Raw genomic sequence first — 25,045 nt, 5'->3', positions numbered from 1 at the left:
CTCCCACACTATTTTTGTCAGGAGAACTTGCTGAATTACATCTCGCAGTTTTATATCCTTTGGGAAGGTTTTCAACAGCAGGTTGCTTGACTCCATTAGCACAGACGAGCCTAATCCCACCCTCACTTTGGTATTGGCATTGGTTTATTATTGTCACATGTACAGTGAAAAGCTCGTCTTGCATACCGTTCATACGGATCAAATCGTTACTCAGTGCGTTGAGCTGGGATTAGGTAAAACAGCAACAAAGCAGAATAAAGTGTAACAGCTACTGAAAAAAAAATGAAGTGCAGGCAAACTCCAAAGTGCAAGATCATGACAAGGTCAGGTCAAGAATCCTTCTTATCATATAAGAGTTCTGTTCTAGAGTCTGATAACAGTGGGATGGAAGCTATCCTTGACCCTGATGGTACACGCTGTCAGGCTTTTGCATCTTTTGCCCGACGGGAGGGCAGAGAAGCGAGAACGTCCAGGATAGGTAGGGTATTTGTTTATGCTGGCTGCTTTACTGAGGCAGCGAGAAGAGTAGGCAGGGTCCACGGAGGGGAGGCTGGTTCTTCTGATGTGCTTGGAGTGATGTGTTGGCTCTACATCCTGCAGCAAGTGATTTTTTTCATCAGTATATTTATTTTTAATTTGCTATATCTTCTATTTCTCCTTAGGAAGTCCTTTGAGGTTTCAGGATGACTTGCTTCCACTTGCTTTATGGGCTCTGAGGCTGTTGAGGGTTCTGTTGGAGCCACTGTCTCCTCCACAAGTGGAAATGAAGCTTCCGAGGTGGTGCAAGTTTGTGAGGTACTGCACTTCTCCACTGCTTCTCCAAAATGCACGGACGACAGCATTCTCAATATCCTTCCAAACATTGCCTCTCCACTTTGAACAGCCAGAGTTTCTCAAGGGTCAGTGGCACTCTGCAATGCTTCAGGGAGACTTTGAGTACATCCTTCGGTCTTTTCCTCTGGACTGCCTTGGACAGAGCTCAGAGTTGAGTATCAATCTCAGAACATTGCTGGGACTTGAGAGACTGAATTATAGGGAGGGGTTGAACAGTCTCGGACTTTATCACTTGGTATGTAGGAGACTGACTGGTGACATTAAAGATGTGTATAACATTATGAGGGGTAGAGATGGGATGAATGTACTCAGTCTTTTCCCAGGCCGAACACTACAGCAGGAGTTCCCAACCTGGGATCCATGGGCCCCTTGGTTAATGGTAAGGCTCCATGGCCCCTTGGTTAATGGTAAGGCTCCATGGGCCCTTTGGTTAATGGTAAGGCTCCATGGCCCCTTGGTTAATGGTAAGGCTCCATGGGCCCTTTGGTTAATGGTAAGGCTCCATGGGCCCTTTGGTTAATGGTAAGGCTCCATGGCCCCTTGGTTAATGTAAGGCTCCATGGCCCCTTGGTTAATGGTAAGGCTCCATGGGCCCTTTGGTTAATGGTAAGGCTCCATGGCCCCTTGGTTAATGGTAAGGCTCCATGGGCCCCTTGGTTAATGGTAAGGCTCCATGGGCCCTTTGGTTAATGGTAAGGCTCCATGGCCCTTTGGTTAATGGTAAGGCTCCATGGCCCCTTGGTTAATGGTAAGGCTCCATGGGCCCTTTGGTTAATGGTAAGGCTCCATGGGCCCTTTGGTTAATGGTAAGGCTCCATGGCCCCTTGGTTAATGTAAGGCTCCATGGCCCCTTGGTTAATGGTAAGGCTCCATGGGCCCTTTGGTTAATGGTAAGGCTCCATGGCCCCTTGGTTAATGGTAAGGCTCCATGGGCCCTTTGGTTAATGGTAACGCTCCATGGCATAATAAATGTTGGGAACCCTTACACCAGACGGCTTAGACTTAGGATGAAAGGGGAAAGACTTAAAAGAGAACCGAGGGGCAACTCCTCACACAGAGAGTGGTGGACATACTGTATAGAATGAGCTGCCAAAGGAACTAATTGAGGCAAGTTTAATAACAACACCTAAAAGACAATTGGATAGGTATGCAGATAGGAAAGGTTTCGGGAGAGACGGACCTTCAGGGAGACAGGCAAAAAGGACTAACTCTGTGACCCTGGAGTTTAGTATCAGGCAATCAAGTGATGTGACTTACCAACTGAGTGTACTTAGGGTGCCGGTTATTAGTCTGAGGGGAGGTCCCTGCATTGGTTTTCATTTCCTTTATACACTGTGGGCAAAGGAAGCTTTATTTCATATTCACACACAAACACTTCTTTAGCCATACACATAAAATAGTGGGGAAAAAATCTCAGCAAGTCAGGCAGCACCTTTGCAAGGGGGTAAACAGTCAATGTTTCCAGCACCTGCAGAATATCTTGCGTCCGTAACACTTCTTTTGTACCTCCTTCAAAGTATCTCTCAGCACCTTTACAGGCAACTAAGTAATTTGGATTTTGTTTCAGGAAATACCTACCTGAATGCCAATGTGCACAGGCATAGCTAGCACAAACAGCGTTATAGTTGAGATGCTGCTGCAAAGATCATCATTTCATCACATCAAATAACTCTTTTTTTCAAAAGTAATCACCCACATGTGATTTTTCTTATATTTTTGCAACAAATTGACCCAAAAGGCAGCACCTACACATGGTGGCCCTCCATGTCAGCTTTACATTGTGTGGTCAAGTCTTTGGAGTACGGAGACAAGAGGCTACAATCTAGAGCAATGAGCAAAATGCTAGAGGAGCTCAGCTGGTCGGTCAGCATCTGATGCAGTGTCTTGATCTGTAACCGCTGCCTGTAGGGAATTTGTACGTTCTTCCCGTGACTGTGTGGGTTTCCTCCGGGTGCTCCAGTTGGTAGCTTAATTGGTCATTGTAATTGTCCCATGATTAGGCTAGGATTAAACTGGCTGATTGCTGGTTGGAGTGGCATGAAGGGTCTGACGGGCTCATTCTAAACATAAAGTCAACCCACCCACCCTTTGCCTCCACAAATGCTGCCTGACCCGTGGCGTTCCTCAAGCATTAAAAATCATCAGAGTTTCAGAAACAGAATGAGGTTTAGTATCACATATGTGGTGAAATTTGTTTTTTTTGTGGCAGCAGTACCATGTAAAAACTAATAAAATACTACAAAACTATAAATCACAAGATTTGATTCTCTCTCTCTCTCTCTCACTCACTGGATTATATGTATATTTTCTCCACAAGTCCACATGAAGACTTTCGACCCGAAAGGTGGGCAGATTATTTCCCTTCCACAGATGAAGGCCGACCCTTTCAGTTCTCCAGCAGATTGCCCCGGCTCCAGATTCCAGCACCCGCCGTCTCTAGTTCCTCCAGCAGTTTGTTTTCTATTCCTTGGAGTGTGACTTGGTTCCATCAAGGCCACGATCTGAGAGACGAGGGGCAGCGCCTGTCAGAGTTATGTGGTACACATATCGACATATCTGCGTAGAGATATGAAGGAAGCGTCAGAATTTTTTTGTTTGGAGACGCTCCCTTAACCAGCCCCTTTTATTTCACAGCCACAAGCTTCGCGAAATATTTTTCGGCCGACCTAATGTGTTTTCATCTCTTTCCCTTTAAATGGGGGCTTGCCGAGTGAGCTGTTTTGTACCGGTGTCGGGGCTGGGTCAGTACAGAGGGTAGACCTGCGCTGAGGGAAAAGGGCAAACGCGAAGCGATTTTGTACAAAGGGGAGACAAATTATCCCATTAATTACGAGGACAGTGGGGCTTGCATGTGATGGTTCTGTCACCGCGGTGGATCATGATTATCAATGCATCATTGACTAGTTTCCTGCGCGCAGAATAACCCTCTACAAAGGTAAGAACGGTACTGAACAACCTGCGCGGGCATCGGCGGCTCTGCTCTATTTATTTCGCTGTTTTAGGGTGCAAACTGAACATGAAAGCAAGAACACAAAAAAAAATCTCTCAACTCGTTTCATTTTCCGACACTAATGTGGAATCTGACAGTTTAAAAAAAAGCCAAAATCATTTGGCAAAAAAAATGAATGTTTGCCAGAAGTACGGTTATTCCTCTGTCAGTCCTGCCACGCATAGTTTTCTAATATTCTCTTAATTTTTCTCCATTGGCTGACAGATTGAGGATATTAAATAATTAATAGACAGCGAGAGACAAAAAATGTATAATTGATAACAATAGTTATCAATAGCCACCTTTTTTTAAGAGGTGCCGATCACAGTGGCGAATAGATTAAAATGTCTATAACGTAACACGGCAAATTTTCCCGGACGCTCATCTTTTCTCCCCAAAAAGCAGTCACTGTATAAACTGTTGCCAGTACATCTGTAGAGAGATTCCTATATAATGTACGGAAAGACTGTCAGAATATTGGAAATGAGTATGAAAATTATCCCCATAGGAGTATATATTTAATTTAAATAGATTCCTTATTAAGTAACTATGTAATGGACAATTTTATATCTCCGATATATCTACATAATAGACAATTATCGCTGATATATAATATACATTCTTCACATCTATGCCATAAAGACAGTATTAGACATTTGCAATACATAATCTATATATCCGTGAAGCGGTATCATAGAATATATTAATATTTGCATGACTATGTTGTTAGATGTGCATTTTTTCAGCGACGTCGGTATTGAGTGCCTTTCTATACAAGTAACTCTGTGGGAGCTTTTTTTCCCCCCGTTTTAATTTTTGCACCGTAATCTCCCTTTTGGTGCAATGCAGTCGGCATTTGAGTTTCCCGTTATTATAGTCTATTTTTGTTTAAAATGTGTCCCTTTCTTTCTTTAATGAGCTGGGAGCGGGCCGGAGGATTGTGGGAAGCGCTTCTCCAAACTCTGTTTCTGTTGCTGGGATGTAGGATGGCGGCTTTCGGCTTTCTGAGCTACGAGCAGAGACCGCTCAAACGGCCCAGGCTCGGACCTCCCGATGTCTACCCGCAGGACCCCAAGCAGAAAGAGGTAAGGGCGTTAACTGCCTGCTCACGGCTGAAGGAGAAGCCCGGGACCCCCCTGTCTGTCTCTTCCACCACCCCCCCCCCATCCCACCTCCCCCTCCCTTAACTACCGGCGAACTGCCCCCTGACGTTTCAGGGCAATCATATTTCAGCGCAGTAACTTCCTAAGATGAACCCCTGCAATAGCATCTGCTATTCAGTACTACTGCAGAGTTTCCGACGGTATCCTCACTTGATGGTACCTAAGGTGAAGGAGTGGTGCAAGACGCGTTACCTTGTAGCCCACCCACCCCCCCATCTCTTTCACCGGAGCCTTTCAGGGTTGCCTGGGTTGGCCGGCTCTGGGAACTTGGCATCTGGACTGCTGCTGGTCTGAGGGGATGTCCTCCATCAGACTCGGAACCTCTCCTCACCTCCTGTGTCAGAAGGATGTCAGATTCCTCTTGCCCTGGTACAGGATGTGGAGGCTTTGGAGAGGGCTACCAGGATGCAGTCTGGACAGGAGGCTGTGAGCAAAAAGGAGAGGTTGGACAGATTTGGCTAGTTTTCTCTGCAGTGTCTGAGGACAAGGATGAAGTATAATACAGGGGATTCTGCTGATGCTGGAAGTATTGAGCAACACACACACACACACACACACACACACACACACACACACACACACAGTGCTGGAGGAACTCAGCAGGTCAGGCAGCATCTTTTGGGGGGGGGGAATAAAGAGCCAATGACTTGGGCTGAGACACTTCATCAGAACTGGAAAGGAAGTTTATAAAAAGTTGGGAGGGGAATATATAAAATAGAACCCTTTTCTCAGAGTTTCTAGGTTGAGAGGGGGAACATTTAAAGGAGATGTGTGGTGCAATTTTTTTTAACACAGACTGGTAGGAGCTCTGAATGGACTGCCAGGAGTAATGGTGGGAGCAAATATCATTGTGGTGTTCAAGAGGCAGTTAGATGAATACAGCAATATTCAGGGCGTGGAAGGCATTGAACCATGTACAGGCTGAAGAGATCTAGTTATATTTGGCATCAAGTTCAGTGCAGACATCATGAGCTGGAGGCTCTGTTCCTGTGTTCTACTGTCCCAGGTTATGATAGATCCCCTTGGTACCATTCTGAGGAATAATAGGAAAGTGTTCTGGCCAAAACTTAACCCTCATACAACATGAAAGCCCTTGTACGGGTACATGGAGTGTTGAGGCTCCTAGGGATATGAGCCGAGTGGTTGGCATGGTCTGGATAGGCTGAATGGCCTCTGTCCGTGCTGTATAGTTCTGTGACTCAATGACAAAAACACTTTATGCAGCTGGTACTGAATTGTGTGTGTGGGAGTTTGCTGTGCATAGATTGGCTGCTGGATTTCCCATCTCACACTTCAGAAATACTTAACTGGCCACGGGGTGCTTGTAGTGATGTGAAGGAAGCAGTGTAGGTACAAGAATTTATTCACTGTACCGATGCACATACTGTATGAAAAATGCCATGATTACACATTTTATTTTGATGCATTTGCAACTCTCCTTAAGCCAGGGGTTGTCAACCTGGTGCCCACGGGCCCCTCAGTTAACGATAGGGTCAATGGCATAAAAGGAGTTTGGGAACCCCAGTCCTAAACTATCAAAGTGCACTTTACTGCCTCTCAAAGCCCACTGTTATTTTGATAACCCAGTTGGACAACTCGTCTCTGAGAAGAAAATCTCTGATCCTTATGGCTATACCAACTCATGGCAAAGGATTCAGGAACAAACCCTGACTGAAAAATTCAGAGCTGGAGTCCTGAGGCTGGCCTATATTGACTTCAACACTGCCTGGCAACTTCTGTCATTCCACTGGTGCCAAACTCTATCAATCTCTGCTGTTCCTTTGGATTCATCAGGAGCATGGAGAGGGCAAGCCCGTTGCATGGGTAACAGCTTGCTCTCCATATTGTACTGCCCTGTGTATCATGTAGACAACTAGGGTGCAACATCCATGGTCAGCCCCGACTAACAGAGGACATCATAGGCACTGACTTTATATTCCAAATAACTATTAGTTTGATGGGGATGCAAAGTGCAAGATGATTTTTTTTTTAAAAATTAAAGTTAGGGAAATAAACATTTTAAATTGAATATCTGCCTCGTGAAATAATTTCTGTCCATTGAAAAATAAGTTTTGTGCATAATGATGTAGAACTTTGCTACATATTTGGTATTAAATGCTGAATTTTGTTGGTTCGAACAGTGTAAATGTTGGCTTAACTTGAATATTCAAACAGTGACTGAATTGCAACCTAAACAGGTGGTTGGCAACTGTAGTGTTGCTGTGACGAGCTGGAATAGTTGCCTTTTCTTCTGCCCATCTGATATTTGTGTGTACTGATATCCAGCAGTGCCCCATTTAGCTGGTGGAGGCAGGAGGAATGTGCAGTGGATCCTGGCTAATTGGGACACATTGGGACCAGTACATATATTGGCCCAATTAAGCAGCTGCCCAAGTTAGCCAAAGTTTCATGGAAATAGTTAAAATATATTAAAAAAAAACACAAACTACAGTTTAACTGTGTAACAAATTATGCATTTAAATGAAACACAGAACAAATTGGAACAGTACTAACAGTCCTATAAATCCATTTATTAGTTCCTAATATTTACCAGTGTGTGCTGCCTTCTTTTGATAAACAAAATCAGAGCAGATAATATGCTGCCTTCATAAAATGCTTTTGATGATTGCATTCTCCAAATTTTAATTTTCATTGTCACATTCAAGATCGTCGGACCCTAGTTCCTAACTTGTTGAAGTAGTGAAATCGTTTCATTTTCACTCTTGGCTGTTTCTGGCATCTCCAAGCCTGGAGTGAGCAAAACAGCTCTGAATTGTCTTACTGCTTATTTCTTGCCAACTATTGGTGACAAAAATCTACTGCTTTTTTTGAACACAAACACACACAACCGCTATTTTAAAAACTGTTAAATAAAAACTAAGCACGGTATAGTGTATAATGGCCACACAAGGGTATGTGTGCAAAGCCAGTTAGAAACTGGCAAAAGTCTCCTGCCCCAATTAAATGGCATGTTGTCCCATATAAAATAAAGGAATCATGGCTATTTTTATGATTAGTTTTTGTTCTTTAAGAGTTGTCCCTAATAAGTGACTGCCCTGATTGACTGATAGCTTAATTAACCAGAATCCACTCTATTTCATTGAGGGGTTAGATTGGTGAGATAGATTTAAAGTAGATTTATAATTGAAGCATGTCACCATGTACTACCTTGAGGTTCATTTTCATTCGGGTATTTCCAGCAAAATAAAGAAATACAATAGAATTTATGAAAAATTATACAAAGACTGGCAAACAATGTGGAAAAGAAGAACAATTGTATAAATAAATACTAAGTATACGAATTGTAGAGTCTTTGATAATGAGTCTGTAGGTTGTGGAATCAGTTCAGTGTTGAGGTGAGTGAAGTTATCCACACTGATTCAGGAGTCTTATGGTTGTAGGGTAAGAGGGTGGTAGGGATGGAAAAGGGTGGTGTTACAGAGTCAGAGTCATAGAAGGGTATAGCGCAGAAACAGGCTATTTGGCCCATCTAGTCCATGGTGAACCATTTCAACTGCTACTCCCATCAACCACACCTTCACCATCCATCTACCTATCCAATCTTCTCTTGAACGTTGAAATCAAGCTTGCATGCACTGCTTGTCCTGGCAGCACATTCCACACTCTCACAAACCTCTGAGTGAAGAAGTTTCCCCTTACCTTCCCCTAAAACTTTTCTCCTTTCACCCTTAACCCATGTAGTCCTGACCAACCTCAGTGGGGAAAAAGCCTACTTACATTTACCCTATCTGTACTCCTCATAACTTTGTATACCTCTATCAAATATCCTCTCAATTTTCTACATTCCAAGGAATAAAGTCCCAACCTATTCAATCTTTCCTTATAACGCAGGTCCTCCAGACCCAGCAACATCCTTGTAAATTTTCTCTGCACTCTTTCAACTATGTTTACATCTTTCCTGTGGGTAGGTGACCAAAGTTGCACACAATACTCCAAATTAGGCCTCACCAATGCCTTATACAACTTCAACGTAACATCCCATCTCCCGTGCTCAATACATTGATTTATGAAGGCCCATGTGCCAAAAGCTTTCTTTACCACCCTTTCTACTGATGATGGCACTTACTATGAGTTATGGACCTGTATTCACGGCCCTTGTTCTACTGCACTCCTCAGTGCCCTGTCATTCCCTGTGTAAGACCTAGCCTGGTTGGTCCTACTGAAGTGTAACACCCTGCACTTGTCTGCATTAAATTCCATCTGCCATTTTTCAGCCCATTTTTCCAGCTGGTCCAGATCCCACTGCAAGCCTTGATAGCCTTCCTCACTGCCCTCTACACCCCCTACACGAACACATGATTCTGGAAGTATCATTGATTGATTTGTCCTCCTGACTGATTTTTTTTTTAACGCACACTTTCTTGTTACCGTTATGCGATTCAGTTCTTCCTGCTGTTCATTCAATGTGGATTACAGATCAGTCGCCTGATTACTTTATATATAGCGAATGATCTACAAAAGTTACAGTTGTACTTTAATCATAATTACGACAATTTACATGTGGCGCCTATCAGAACATGCATTCAAGGCTTAGCTCATTAAATGGCCTTGAAATTATATTTTGTGAAATGGATGACAGATGCCTTTGTCCTAAATTCAAACAGCTTGTTTGAATGTTCTTATTATACCTAGCAGTTCATTAAAACACCTTCCTGTGACTTTATTTAGAATGATAATTGTAATTTTGTAGGCTCAGATTAAAATTTGCTTTAATTTTAGCGGAGACAGTGATCTCGGCTTTGCATGTTATGGGATGTGACTAGGTTAGTTGGATAGCATGGTGTCTGCATCTGTCTGCTGAACAAGACAGATGGATGTAGATGTCTGTCTGTCATATATATGTCTACATCAACTTGGTGGGTTAATTTTAACTGAGATACATTGTGAAATTCTAATATCATGAGCCATAGGGGAATGTAGGTCAAATCGTTCAAGATTGTCTTTGCTTTTTCACCTGAAGGCTAATGAGAAATTTGGAGGGGGCTCTCAGCAAAATAGATTAGGAGGGGGAAAAAGAAGCACTTACAGGTGATTTGGAGGAGAAATAGGAAATCTACAGTGAACTTCCCTTTTATTTGCAGGTGGCCCAAATTCCTTTCTTATTTTCTTCGAGCTGCAGCTTTGGAAATAAATTTTTCTGTACAGTATCTATTAAAGGGTGGTGCAAAAGTTTTTATATTTGAAAAATTTAGTGGGAATTTCTGATGAAGATAAATTTCAGATACTAGTTGATTATTGGCTTCAAGACAGATTTTGGAATGTGATAACACATCAATACCAAATTATTCTTCAGCATGCTAGTCCTATTTTGGCTTGTTGGGAAATGCAGTTCCTTTTTGATGTGTTCCAGTGAAGTAATTATCTTTTTTGCCTCAATGTCATTGTATCAAGACTTCATTGTGTCAATCTTTCCAGCTTTGACAGCATAAAGTCATTTGCTTTCTTTCTAATTTGTTTCCACACCAAACATACACTGAGTAGCCACTTTACTAGGTACCCTCTGTACCTAATGCAGTGACCGCTGTGTGTATATCCATGGCCTTCTGCTGCTGTAACCCATCCACACCGAGGTTCAATCTTCAGAGAAATCATCTTCTGCACACTGCTGTTGTAATATTCGGAGATTTGAGTTGCGTCACCTTCCTGCCATCTCGAACCAGTCCGGCCGTTCTCCTCTGATCTCAATAACAAGGCATTTTCACCCACCAAATTGCTACTCACTAAATGATTTAGAGATCGAATCACTGAATTGTTTTGTGTGAAAATCTCAGGAGATCAGTTTCTGAGACACTGAAACCACCCTGTCTGGCACTAACAATTATTCCATGGCTAAGGTCATTTTCAACCCCCCCAATTACCCCCCACTTCCCCCCCATTCTGATGTTTGGTCTGAACAATAGACTCTTGTTTTTATGCATTAAGTTGCTACCACATGATTGGCTGATTAGATATTTGCATTAACAAGCAAATGCACCGAAAACAGGGGGCTGCTAAATGTTAAGCCAATGAGCCATTAATAAAAATACATAACCTTAACAGAACAGTACCAAAGGTCTCTTCATTCTTTTGGCTTTCTCCGTCACCGTAACCCTTGGCCATTGTAAGAAAGAAGAAATTCGGATGTAGTGCAGACAACTTCTGAATCTGAATTGGATTTGCAGCTTCTGGTTTAGTGGAAGATTATTTCTGCACTGATTGTGAAATATCTCTGTTTAGGGTGGGACAGTCCCACCTTTTGGTTGCATGATCTGGACTAGTGTCCATCTCCTATGAAGTGAGTATGCTTCTGCACAGTGTATGCTTTGTACCTTAACTAATCACTTGGACTATGAACAACTAATAAACCAATGCTGATATACATTCAAAGTGCCTGACAATCTTGTGGCAAAGCCACTGAAATCTATTCCAAGCAGACATACAATGGGCGGCATTCTTCCTTCATTATAATGGTGCTCTTGATAATATGATTCGCTGCTCTGAAGTTATTGTGATACAGACAATAACAGATGTTTGGTTGTAACTACATGGCAGTAATGCCAGAAGGTGTTATGTATTTTGTATCGGTCAAGTAAATTTGAATGTCTGCTATTCCTTGGGTTAGAATTTCATCTTTGCCGCCAAGAGAAAAGTATTCAATTGATATACTTTTTGGAATTGGAGCTGGCAGTGGTAGTTTGGAGTTGGTTGGTGGCAGTGTTTTAAGAGGATAAATGTTCTGTTTGTTACTACCTGAGCAGTGAAGATGAAATTAACACAATCTGGTGTGATGTTTTTCTTTGAATGGTTTGGTTCTGTTGTTCTTTGTCTTGTGGCTCTCTGTGGGGAATACAAATTTTGGAGTTGCAAGCTGCATGCATACTTTAAACTTAGAATCTTTGTGGACATTATTGGTGTTGGAGAGTTTCAGCAGCTCAGAATTACTTGAGGTCACCCTCCTACCAAATCTACACTAGTCCTGAAAACTTGCATTATGTCGTCTGTGGTCACAGAACAGAGAACAGTACAGTGTTGGACAGGTCTTTTGACCCATGTGGTTGTGCCAATCTTGATGCTTATTTATACTAAATATATCATCCATACTTTTTCCCCTACCCCATTCTCTTCATATTTGCTACTTGCACACCAAGCTGCCTGCTTCTACTGCTTTCCCCTGGTAACCCCCTCCAGACATGCATCACTCTGCATATTTAAAAAGTTCTTGCTCCCCACATCACTTTTCAATATCCCCTTCTAACCTTAAAGGTCTATGTCAGGATGCTGCTTATTGCCTACAGCTCAGCATTTAACACCATCATTCCTACAGTACTGATCAGAAAGCTACAGAACCTGGGCCTCTGTAAATGGATCCTCATCTTCCTAACTGGAAGACCACAATCTGTGCAGATTGGAAATAACATCTCCAGCTTGCTGACACTCAGCACTGCCACACCTCCGGGATGGTGGTGCGTTTAGCCCACTGCTCCATTCTCTCTACATCCATGGTTGTGGATCTACAGCCATCTCTCTACAGCCATCTATAAGTTTGTTGATGATACAACCATTGTTGGCAGAATCTCAGAAGGAGACGAGGGTGTGCAGGAGTGAGATATACCGGTTAGTTGAGCGGTGTCGCAGCAACATTCATGCTGTCAACATCAGTAAGACCAAAAAGCTGATTGTGGGCTTCAGAAAGGGCAAGACGAGGGAACACACACCAATCCTCATAGAGGATTGTGGAAAATAGAGGGTTTTCCAACATAGAAGTGGAAAAGGTGAGTGATTTCAAGTTCCTGATATTTAATATTTCTGAGGACCTAACCTGGTCCTAACATATCAATGCAGCTATAAGGAAGCCAAGAGTGTGGTTCTATTCCATTAGGAGTTTGAGGAGATTTAGTATGTTACCTAAAACACCCACAAATTTCTACAGGTGTACTGTGGAGAGCATTCTGACTGGCTGCATCACCGTCTGGTTTGGGAAAGGGGGCTACTGCACAGGATCGAAGTAAGCTGCAGGGTGTTGTAAAATTAGTCAGCTAAATCATGGCACTAGCCTCTGTAGTATCCAAAATATCTTCAAGGAGTTGTGCCTCAAAAAGGTGGTGTCCAACATTAAAGACCCCTTCCACCCAGGACCTGCCCTCTTCTCATTGTTACCATCAGGTAGGAGGTGCAGAAGCCTTAAGGCACACAGTCAGTGATTCAGGAACAGCTTCTTCTCCTCTGCTATCTGATTTTGAATGGATATTGAACCCATGAACACTACCTCACTACTTTTTTATTTCTGTCTTTGCCTACTTATTTAATTTAACTATTTAATATATATCCTTACTCTTATCTCAACACCAACCAATGAAGCACTTGCATAGACACTTTCACTGCACTACGATCTGAGTAAAACACTTTACCTGCATCTTAGCCTTTCCTGTTCAAACTCTGTATCCAGGCTGTAGTATTGAAGACTCCTCATCAAGGAACCCACCATCCAGGCCATGCTGTCTTCTCACTACCATCATCGAGAAGGAGACCATAAAAAAAGGAGCAGAGTTGGTCCATTTGGCCCATCTTGTCTGGTTTTTCATTTTATCATGGTTTATCCAATTTTCCTCTCAGCCCCAGTCTTCTGCCGTATCCCTTCATGCCCTGACCAATCAAGAATCAATTACCTCTGCCTTAAGTATACATAAAGACTTGGCCTCTACAGCTCCCTGTAGCAACAGACTCCACAGATTCACCATTCTCTGGCTAAAGAAGTTACTCCTCATCTCCGTTGTAAAAGGACGCCCCTCTATTCTGAGGCTGTGTCCTCTGGGCTTAGAAACTTTCACCATAGTAAACAACCTCTCTGCTTCCACTCGATCAAGCCCTTTCACTAATGGATACGTTTCAATGAGGTCACCCCTCATTCTTCTGAACTCCAGTGAACACGGGCCCAGAGCCATCAAACGCTCTTCATATGACAATCCATTCAATCCTGGAGTCGTTTTTGTGAACCTCCTTTGAACCCTCTGCAATGTCAATATATCCTTTCTAAGGTAAGGCACCCAAAGCTGCTGACAATATTCCAAGTGAGGCCTCACCAGTGCTTTATGAAGTCTCAACATTACATCCTTGAAGGTGAAGGAACCTTGGGTTCCACACCACCATGTCCAGGAACAGTTATTACCCTCGTCCATCAAGCTCCTGAATCAGTGTTGATAATTTCATTCACTTCAGGTCTAAACTGATTTCAAAACCTGCAGGCTCATTTTCAAGGACTCTGCAACTCATGTTCTCATTATTATTTATTTCTGTGTATGATTTTTCTTCTGCTCATTGGTTGTTTTATTGTATTTCTTTATTTTCCTATAAACACCTGTCAGAAAATGAATCTCAAGATAGTGTATGATGACATACACTTTGACTTTGATCCATGCTTCAATACTAACCAAGCTAGTCTAGTTCAATTCCAAAATGGGCATTTGTTAAGTGATGTGGAATATTGGCCAGGACTGAGTTTAAGAGCCTTGGGGAAATGTATCTCTGTAAAACTCTGGTTAGACAACACTTGGAATATTGCGTTCCGTTTTGGTCATCTCCTTATAGTGTCTTTAATGAAAATGGCAGGGAAAGGTAGTTCAAAATTCTTTATTAAAGCACTTATTATAAAAAGGGAAACAGAAGGGAAGAAACTAATTGTAGTGGCTTGATGTCAGTCACAGGAAAATGTTGGAAATATTTTAAAAGGTATGGAAAGAAAAATGAAAATAGAATTATCCTGGTTTATGGGAAAGGAAATCATTGGTCGATTTATTGGAATTTTTGGAGAAGTTGTGCATGCTTTTCCAAAGGGAACAGGTGGTTGTGCTAAGATTTTCAGAAGGTCTTTCATAAGGTGAGGCACCAAAGATGATTGCAAAAAAATAAAGTATTGCGGTGCAGGAGGTAACATATTGTCGTGGGTAGAAGATTGGCTGGCTAACAGGGAACAGAGTAGGCATAAATTCTTTTTCTTGTTGTGATATAAAGGGTTGTATACCACAGATGAGACCACTCTTGGGTTGGAGGAGCAACACCTCATACTCTGTTTGGGTAGCCTCCAACCTGATGGCATGAACATTGACTTCTCTAACTTTTGGTAGTTCCGCTGCACCTTTTCTCTTCCATTCCCTGTTCCAGCTCCACTCACACCTGTGCTTACTTGCCTATCGCCTCCCTCTGGTGCTCCTCCTTTTTTTTCAATGGCCCCCTTTCTTTAGCCCTTTGCCTTTTCCACCAATCACCTCCCAACTTCTCACTTCACCCCCTCTCCACTACCAAGCCACCTTCCCCCTTGCATGGCTTCACCAATCATCTTCCAGCTTGTACTACTTCCCCTCCTCCATCTGCCTCTTATTCCGGCTTCCCCCCCCCTCCCATCATCTCCTTTCCAGGACTTGGTGCTTGAGAATCAACTTTTAATGCTTATATAAATGTCTTGGATGAAGTCTCACAGTTTGCTTCATATTTAGTGTATGATTACTAAAGTGTTTGCACACAGTATGTTTGCTAAAGATGGATGGGAACATAAATTGGAAAGAGGACAAATGGAATGCACTGCGGGGGGGAAAAAGATGGTTTTTCATTTTGTCAGCAAAATGTCTTTTTAAAAAAATAACGGCATTCAGAGCTCAATAACCGAAGTGCTTCAAATGCAGAATGTTAGTATGCAGGTCCATTCAGTGATTTGGAAAGCTGACAGGATATTGTCGTCCATGACTGAGGAGTTAAATACATAGTAGGGAAGTTTTGCTTTGGCTATGTAAGTGTTGTTGGGATCTAAAGTGTTGTGTACAGTATCGGTTTCCTTGTCCATGGAAGGATGTAAAAGTATTTCAAGCAATTCAGAAACACAAGATTCTGCAGATGCTGGAAATCCAGAGTAGCACACGCAAAATACTGGAGGAGTTCAGCAGGCCAGGCAGCATTCTCTAACTTCTGGTAATTTTTCTCCCTCCCCCTTCCCTGTTCTTATATTTTTCATTCTGGCTCTCCTCCTTACCTGCCTCTGGTGACTTTCCTCCTTCTCTTTCTCCCATAATCCACTGTCCTCTCCTATCAGATTCCTCCTTTCAGCCCTTCACCTTTTCCGCCTATGACTCCCAATGTCTTACTACCTCCGCAATCTCCCAGCTACTTAGCTTCAGTTATCACCTCTGGCTTGTACTCCCCCCCCCCCCCCCACCTTATTCTGGCTTCTTCCTCTTTCGTTTCCAGTCCTGACGCAGGGCCTTGGGCTGACCTGTCAACAGTTTGTTCATTTCTGCAGATGCTGCTGTACCTGCTGAGTATGTGTCACCGAAGCAATTCGGAAGATATTTATTAGACTATTAACTGGAATAGGTAGGTTTCCAATAAGCAAAGCTTGGAAAGGCTAGATTGCTATTTTGGAAGAATAAACTATGTCTTGACTGAAATGAACCATGGCCTGAGAGTTATTGATGGAGTAGACGTGTGAGAATCTAGAACTAGGATTCAACGTTAAAAACATAAGTGATTCTCCATTTAGGACATAAATGAGATGAATCTTTCTTGCAAGGAGAAACTTTATTCCTCCAGGAATAATGGAAAAAGAATCTTTGATCTTTTTTAGCTAGGGGAGATGTGCTTTCGATGAAGGTTTGAAATGTTGGTGTGGGTAAATGGAAGTGTAGAGTTCGGGTTAATTGGATTCAAATTGATCTTAGCAATTAGCGGCAGATTTGTTTTGAGGTGCCAAATGGACATTTGGTACTGATTTGCATGATAAGAGTAGTAGTGTGATCTCTCGAGTTGAGCATTATGTTCTTTCCATCAAGGGCTCATTCCCTTAATGGAAATGCTTGTGCATGACTTGGTTTAATGTGGGGAGGTTTGATCACAGGCAGCGACCACTCAGTCCTTGATAGATCAGGGTCAGGGTCCAGTGGCACGGAATGCAAGATGACACTGCCGCTGTGGTGTGTCAACGTCTTTCACCAGCTCCTCCGTTGAGGTCTTGGTTGGATCGCTCTTTGTCTGGAACCTCCCCCCTGACCTTACCAATGGGTGTCCCCACCAAGAGCTAAACTCCAGACGGCATTATTCACAGGTTCGCGGGAAGTCTCGAGCCTCTCCACCACGACCAGGTGACGATCCTCGGAGAAATGCATACCATAATGAAGTTGCAAACGTAACCATTCAGCTTCTCCACCGCCAGCACACTGTGGCATCAGTGTGCACCATCTGCACCAAGTACGGTGGTTACACCGATAGCATGCAGAGGTAAAGATTAGCTGTGTTTGTCTCACGTATGCTGAAACATTGCTGAGATAAAGTGAAATGTATTATTTGCGCCAAGGAGCAGCACTATCTGAAGGTGTGCTGGGGGCAGCCCGCAAGCATTGCCAGGCTTCCGCCGCAACATAGCGTATCCAAAACTTACTAATCCGTACGCCTCGGGAATATGGGAAAGTAAACGGAGCAGCCAGAGGAAATCCACACAGTTGTGGGGAGAACGTACTAACTCATTACAAACAGCGGCAGGATTTGAACCCTGATTGCTAGTGTTGTAAAGTATTGTGCTAGCCGCTATGCTCCCATACTGCAGCACATCTCTCACTAGTGGCTTGGACCACCACGGACAAAGATATCAGGGTACTGGAACACATGATATTACTGTACTTCACCGGTCTTTCATTGCTGCTGGATCCAAATCCTGGCACACCCCTACCAAACAGCTCTGCAGAAGCACTATGGTGACTAAAGGGAGTTCACTACTAGGGCAGTTGGGGGTGGGCTGTAAAAGCTGTCCTTGGCTGCTATGAAAATATAAATAACTTCAACTCTTGCTTGATGTTCATGCAGGAGAACGAATGGGACTTAAAGTAAGACGTCACAATAATTGGCCAAGTAATCAGTATTGTGTGAGTTTGTCTGGTAATTTTGACAAAGAACTGTTCTAAGATGTTTCCAGGAGGAAACAAGGTGGCAGGTAATGATAAGTCCTACTGGGGCTGACTAGAAACTCTGAAGGGCCTTAATGAGGAGAAATGGGAAGGGGGAGGTTGGGTGAATTCTGAACTTCGTGGCTTTGATGATTATTGGTGGAATGAGTGGGTGCATGAGGTTACCAGCTGAGCACCAGTAAATTCTAAATGGTATGTAATGTACTATGAGGGTGGAAGTTGCTCCTGAAGCAGGTTAAGTCTGTGGTAGGGAGGCAAATACAATGTTGGCTTTCATTTTTGAGAGGACTAGAATATAAAAGAAGGCATTGGTCAGACTGCACGTGGAATACTATGAGTTGTTTTGGGCCCATTATCTAAGAAAAGATGTGCTGGCATTGAAGATGGTCCAGCAGAGGGTCACTAGAATGACTCTGCATGAAAGAATTAATATATGAGGAGCGTTTGATGGCTCTGAGGCATGTTCATGCTGGGTTTCGAACAACGAGGGGAGGTATTATTGAAAACTATCAAATATTGAAAGACCTAGACAGAATGGATGTTTCATATAGTGGGGAAGTCTAGGACCAGAGAGCAGAGCCTCAGAATAGAGGGGTTTCCCTTTAGAACAGAGATGATGAGGAATTTACTTAGCTAGAGGGTGGTAAATCTGTTGAATTCATTGCCACAGGTGGCTGTGGAGGCCAAGTCATATGTTTAAAGCAGAGATTGATAGATTCTTGATTAGCAAGGGCGTCAAAGGTTATGGGGAGAAGGCAGGAGAAAGGGGTGGAGAGGGATTAAAAAATGATGTGTTGAATGGCCTAATTCAGCTCCTATGTCTTATGGTCTTGTGCTTAAGTGGCTGAACTTCACAGTACCTTAAAGATATTCACTTGAATAATGAGTAACGTGCTGCTCTGCTGGCCAAGTTTCTCTATTGGTTTGTTCATGATCATCTGACTGTGCTATTTGCTGTGATTGCTATCAATGTCTGTTCATGATGGACCAATTGTAGGTGCTTTTAAATAGTGTTGGCCAATAATACTTTTTCCAGCTTGAGTGAGAGAGAACCATTTTCTGTCACAAACTTTTCGGACGACTGTTAGGGATATGGTTTGAGAAGTCCCAAATGCACCAGTGGAGCCTAATGAGCTTGTGGGCTGATCTCTTGTTTGAATTGCATAGGACGAGCATAAACGGTTCTGTGTAAATCTGTGATAGTGGAAACTGCTCCCATCACTGTGTGCTACTGAATACACTGTGGGTTCTGAGGGAGCACTGATGAGGCATTTATATCAAGAGTAGATGATATTAAAGATCCCAGGCATATTTTGATATCTTGATTGATGTTTGGCCCCGAAGCAATCGCACCTAATACGTGAAGGATGCTATTTGTGGGTGCTTACTCTTACGCAAATTGCCTGCCTCATCTTCAACGTTGCACACAATCAGAATCGTGTGCGTAATGTGAACTTTGTTTTGAGACAGCAGTACCCTGCAAGATGTAAACATTACAACCAGTTGTAAAGTAGTGCAACAGATGAATAACAAAGGAGTGTTCACTCAGAAATCTGAAGGCTGAGGGGAAGAAGCTGCTATTGACATATTGGGTGTTCAGGCTGCTATACCTTTCCCAGTGGTAATAATGTGAAGAGGGCATGTTGTGGATGGCAAGGGTCCTTAATGATGGATGCCACCTTTTTGAAGTGACACATTTTGAAGATGTCTGTGGTGGGGAGGGTTGTGACCATGATGGACTCTGCAGCCCCTTGTGATCCTGGTCATGGTAGCCTTTGTACCGGGCCGTGATGCAACTCGCCAGAAAGCTCTCCACTGCGCAGTCTTAGAAACTTGCCAGGGTCCTTGGTGTCTGAATTGTGCCCAGCCATGTGGTCATGACTGCAGTGGGAGCAGAGAAGTGTGCTAAGATCACATCCTTGCGGTGCGCCGATGTTGATTGATATTACGCATTTGAACTGATTGTGGTCTCCCAATGAGCAAGTCACTTCAGTGATTTTTACAGAGATCCAATGGTTTGAAAGGTGCTACACTCAGTAAATGTGTAGCTTTTTATTGGTCAAAGATTCCATTCTTAATAACTGCCTTCAGGACCTTGCAATCCTTTTGTCCTCTGCCCTCATTGATTTTAATAGCCTTTTGCAGAGCAATAAAAGGAATGGAGTTGAGCTGGTAATTAGTTTAAAGTTGGAAGACAGTAGGTTGTTTTATTTCTTTCATCGAATTCTCATCCAGCTCTCTTCTCACTTGTTGGAAATAGTCAAAGTACAGCACAGAAACAGGTCCTTTGGCCCATCTAGTCCATTCTGAACAATAGTGCTCCTGTGTTTTACAGCAGCACCATTCAGACCATCCTGATAAGTTGCATCTCCATCTGGTATGGGAGCAGTCAAACATCAGACCAGAAGTTCCCACAAAGGACTAAGAGAACATTTAACAGGATCATAGGGGTCTCTCTACCATCCATTGGGGTCACTTATCAAGAGCACTGCGTACACAGGGCGCTTAATATTATTAAGGATCCCACCGATCCACTTAGCATCCTGTTTGGCTTTCTACTGTCAGGCAGGAGAGTATAGAACGGTCAGGATGAGAACGTTTTTTGTTTCTTCCCCAGGCCACAAGGCTTCTGAACTCCCTGCCACATTTTATTCAAAGTGTTACCGGTTAATCTGTTCCATACCTTACAATATTTAGTATCAATGCACTTTACTTTGTTATTTATGTGCAATTCATCTGTAGATCTTATCCTTGCCTTCATAAGTTTTTCTGTGTTAAGTGTACCAATGTGCTTTATACCCTGGTTTGGAGAAATGTTGTATTATTTATATATATATATAAAAATATATAGTGTATAAACTTGACTTGATTTAAACTGTCTACTTCCATTCATCTGCACTGTGACCATAACCTTCCATATCCCTACTATCCGGGTACCTATCCAAACTTCCTTAAATGTTGAAATTGAGCTCACATGCACCACTTGTGCTGCAGTTCATTCCACACTGTCATCGCCCTCTGAGTGGAAAAAGTTCTCCCTCTTGTTCCCTTTAAACTTTCACCTTTCACCCTTAACCCATGACCCCTAGTTGTAGTCCCACCAAATCTCGGAGGAAAAAGCCTGCTTGCATTTACCCATTCTGTACCCTTCAACATTTTATATACCTCTGTGAACTCTTATCTTATTCTTCTATGCTCCAAGGAATAAAGTCCTAACCTTTTTAATCTTTCCATATATTCTTCTATATTGTGTATTGCATTGAACTGCTGCTGCTAAGTTAACCAATCTCACGTCACATGCCGGTGATAATAAACCCGATTCTGATTCTAACTCTGGTCCTCCTGATCTAGCAACATCCTTGTAAATATAAAATCATTTTTTCTACCCCCCCCCCACCCTTGATGTGAGCCATTAAAATTATTCACCAAATGTTTTGCAAAGGGGCAGTAGAAACAACAAAACAATGCCTCAAAAAGGACCCCATCACCCAGGGCGTGCCTTCTCAAATTTCATGACACACAGTATGCCAGTGATATTAAATCTGGTTCTGATCCCCAAACCGATGTTCCTCAGCCGTAATAATGCCAGTAAAACACCGATTAAAGCACTTCATTTGTACTTGTGCTAAATGAAGGGAAAGTAGGTCAGCTTTTTTATGACACACACTGAATCATCCTGATTTTGAGCAGTCATCTGCTATTTTTCACCTCTAGCTCCTGGAATACAGAATAGTTGGTTCAGACAGACTGCTTAAGTAACTTTACAGGGTCGGACCTGCACAGTGAAAGGTGGGGTGTTGAGCAGTGCCGTAGAACAGAGGGATCTGGGAATACAGATCCATAATTCCTTGGAAGTGGTGTCTCAGGTAGATAAGGTCATAAAGAGAACTTGGCCTTCATAAATCAAAATACAGAGCACAGCAGTTGGGGTGTTATGTAAAGTTGTATATGTTGGTGAGGCTTAATTTAGAGTTTTGTGTGCAGTTCAGGTCACCTACCTACAGGAAAAATATCAATGAGCATCTCCTAGAAAAATATTAATAAGATCAAAAGGGGAATCGATAAGTTTGGAAAAGTACAGGAAGAAAATTACAAGTATGTTCCTGGGTCTTGAGTTCAAAGGAAGTTTATTATCAAAGTACCAATATGTCACCATATGCAACCCTGAGTTTCATTTTCTTGTGGGCATACTCAATAAATCCATAATAGAATAATGACCACAGCAGAATCAATGAAAGACCGTACCAACTCGGGTGTTCAACCAGTGTGCAAAAAAACAACAATCTGTGCAAATACAAAAAGAAAGAAATAATATTAATAATAAATAAGTAAACAATAAATATTGAGAACATGAGATAGACAATAGGTGCAGAAGTAGACCATTCGGCCCCTCGAGTCTGCACCGCCATTCTGAGATCATGGCTGATCATTCACTATCAATACCCAGTCCCTGCCTTGTCCCCATATCCCTTGATTCCCCTATCCATCAGATATCTATCTAGCTCCTTCTTGAAAGCATCCAGAGAATTGGCCTCCACCGTCTTCCGAGGTAGTGCATTCCACACCTGCACAACTCTCTGGGAGAAGAAGCTCTTCCTCAACTCTGTTTTAAATAACTGACCTCTTATTCTCAATCCATGCCCTCTGGTACTGGACTCTCCCAACATCTGGAACATATTTCCTGCCTCAATCCTATCAAATCCTTTAATTATCTTAAACGTTTCAATCAGATCCCCTCTCAATCTCCTCAATTCCAGCGTGTACAAGCCCAATCTCTCCAATCTCTCTGTGTTAGACAGCCCTGCCATCCCAGGAATCAACCTAGTGAATCTACGCTGCACTTCCTCAACTGCCAGAATGTCCTTCCTTAAACCTGGAGACCAAAACTGTACACAATATTCCAGGTGTGGTCTCACCAGGGCCCTGTACAAATGCAAAAGGACATCCTTGCTCTTGTATTCAATTCCCCTTGTAACAAAGGCCAACATTCCATTTGCCCTCTTCACTGCCTGTTGCACTTGCTCATTCACCTTCATTGACCGGTGAACTAGGACTCTTAGGTCTCTTTGCATTTCTCCCTTACCTAACTCTACTCCGTTCAGACAATACTCTGCCCTCTTGTTCCTGCTTCCAAAGTGGATAACTTCACATTTATTCACATTGAATGACATCTGCCAAGTATCTGCCCACTCACCCAGCCTATCCAAGTCTCCCTGTATTCTCCTAACGTTCTCTTCGCATGTCACACTGCCACCCAGTTTAGTATCGTCAGCAAACTTGCTGATATAGTTTTCAAAGCCCTCATCTAAATCATTGACATAAATCATAAAGAGCTGTGGTCCCAATACAGAGCCCTGTGGTACCCCACTAGTCACCTCCAGCCAGTCTGAGAAACACCCATTCACTGCTACCCTTTGCTTTCTATCTGCCAACCAGTTTTCTATCCTTGTTGAAATCCTGCCCCCAATGCCATGAGCTCTGATTTTACTCACCAATCTCCTATGTGGCACCTTATCGAATGCCTTCTGAAAATCTAGGTATACAACATCCACTGGCTTACCCTCGTCTAACATCCTTGTTACACCCTCAAAAAACTCCAACAGATTAGTCAAGCATGATTAGTCAAGCTTGGTAAATCCATGCTGGCTCGGCCTAATCCTATTTCTGCCATCTAGATGTGCCACTATTTCGTCCTTAATAATGGACTCAAGCATCTTCCCCACGACTGACGTTAGGCTAACAGGGCGATAGTTCTCCGTTTTCTCCTTCCCTCCCTTCTTGAAAAGTGGGACAACATTAGCCACTCTCCAATCTTCAGGAACTGATCCTGAATCTAAGGAACATTGGAAAATGATTACCAATGCATCCGCAATTTCCTGAGCCACCTCTTTTAGAACCCTCGGATGCAGACCATCTGGACCCGGGGATTTATTAGCCTTCAGTCCTACCAGTCTACTCATCACAGTTTCTTTCCTAATGTCAATCTGTCTCAATTCCTCTGATATCTTATGACCCTGGCCCATCCATACATCTGGGAGATTGCTTGTGTCCTCCCTGGTGAAGACAGATCTAAAGTACGCATTAAATTCTGTTGCCATTTCCCTGTTTCCCATAACAATTTCTCCCAATTCATTCTTCAAGGGGCCAACATTGTTCTTAACTATCTTCTTTCTCTTCACATAGCTAAAAAAGTTTTTGCTATCCCCTTTTATATTCCTGGCTAGACTGAGCTCATACCTGATTTTTTCTCTCCGTATTGCTTTTTTAGTTAAGATCTGCTGCTCCTTAAAACTTTCCCAATCATCTGTATTCCCACTCATCTTAGCCCTGTCATACTTCTTTTTCTTTAATGCTATACAATCTCTGACTTCCTTTGTCAACCACTGTGGCCCCTTCCCCCTCTTTGAATCCTTCCTTCTCATTGGAATGAACTGCTTTTGCATCTTTTGTATTATGCCCAAGAATATCTGCCACTGCTGATCCACTGTCTTTCCTGCCAGGGCATCCGCCCATTTAACTTTGGCCAGCTCTTCCCTCATGGCTCCGTAGTCTCCTTTATTTAATTGCAACACTGACACCTCTGATCTGCCCTTATCCCTCTCAAATTGTAGATAAAAACTTATCATGTTATGATCACTACTTCCTAATGGCTCCTTTATTTCAATATCACTTATCAATTCCTGTTCATTACACAAGTCCAAAATAGCCTCGTTCCTGGTTGGCTCAAGCACAAGCTGTTCCAAAAATACATCCCTTAGACACTCCACAAACTCCCTATCCTGGGGTCCAGCACCTACCTGATTCTCCCAGTTCACCTGCATGTTGAAATCTCCCATAACGACTACATTACCTTTAGCACATGCCAATGTTAACTCCCTAATCAACTTGTACCCAATATCCACGCTACTGTTTGAGGGCCTGTACACAACACCCATTAGGGTCTTTTTACCCTTGCTGTTCCTCAGCTCAATCCACACAGACTCTACTTCCCCTGTTCCCAAGTCACCTCTTGCTAAGGACTGAATCTCATTCCTTACCAACAGGGCCACCCCACCCCCTCTTCCCATATTTCTGTCTCTACAATAGCACGTATACCCTGGTACACTCAATTCCCA

General features: G+C 42.9%; 1 protein-coding gene across 1 annotated transcript in view; it reads left to right on the top strand.

Annotated features, from left to right (window-relative positions):
- Window positions 1–693: 693 nt before the first annotated feature.
- LOC132406765 (mediator of RNA polymerase II transcription subunit 12-like protein) overlaps window positions 694–25,045 on the top strand; it is a 689,991-nt gene continuing 665,639 nt past the window's right edge. The window contains exons 1-2 of the mRNA XM_059992729.1: window positions 694–795; window positions 4,743–4,908. Of these exons, the coding sequence (XP_059848712.1) occupies window positions 764–795; window positions 4,743–4,908 (198 nt within the window). The 5' untranslated portion in view covers window positions 694–763. The remainder of the gene's footprint in view (window positions 796–4,742; window positions 4,909–25,045) is intronic.

Source organism: Hypanus sabinus, chromosome 2 (assembly GCF_030144855.1).
Source record: "Hypanus sabinus isolate sHypSab1 chromosome 2, sHypSab1.hap1, whole genome shotgun sequence".
In the NCBI taxonomy this organism is placed as follows: Eukaryota; Metazoa; Chordata; class Chondrichthyes; order Myliobatiformes; family Dasyatidae; genus Hypanus; species Hypanus sabinus.
Note: the sequence above shows the minus strand (reverse complement) of the source record. Positions and strands in the feature narration are given on the sequence as shown.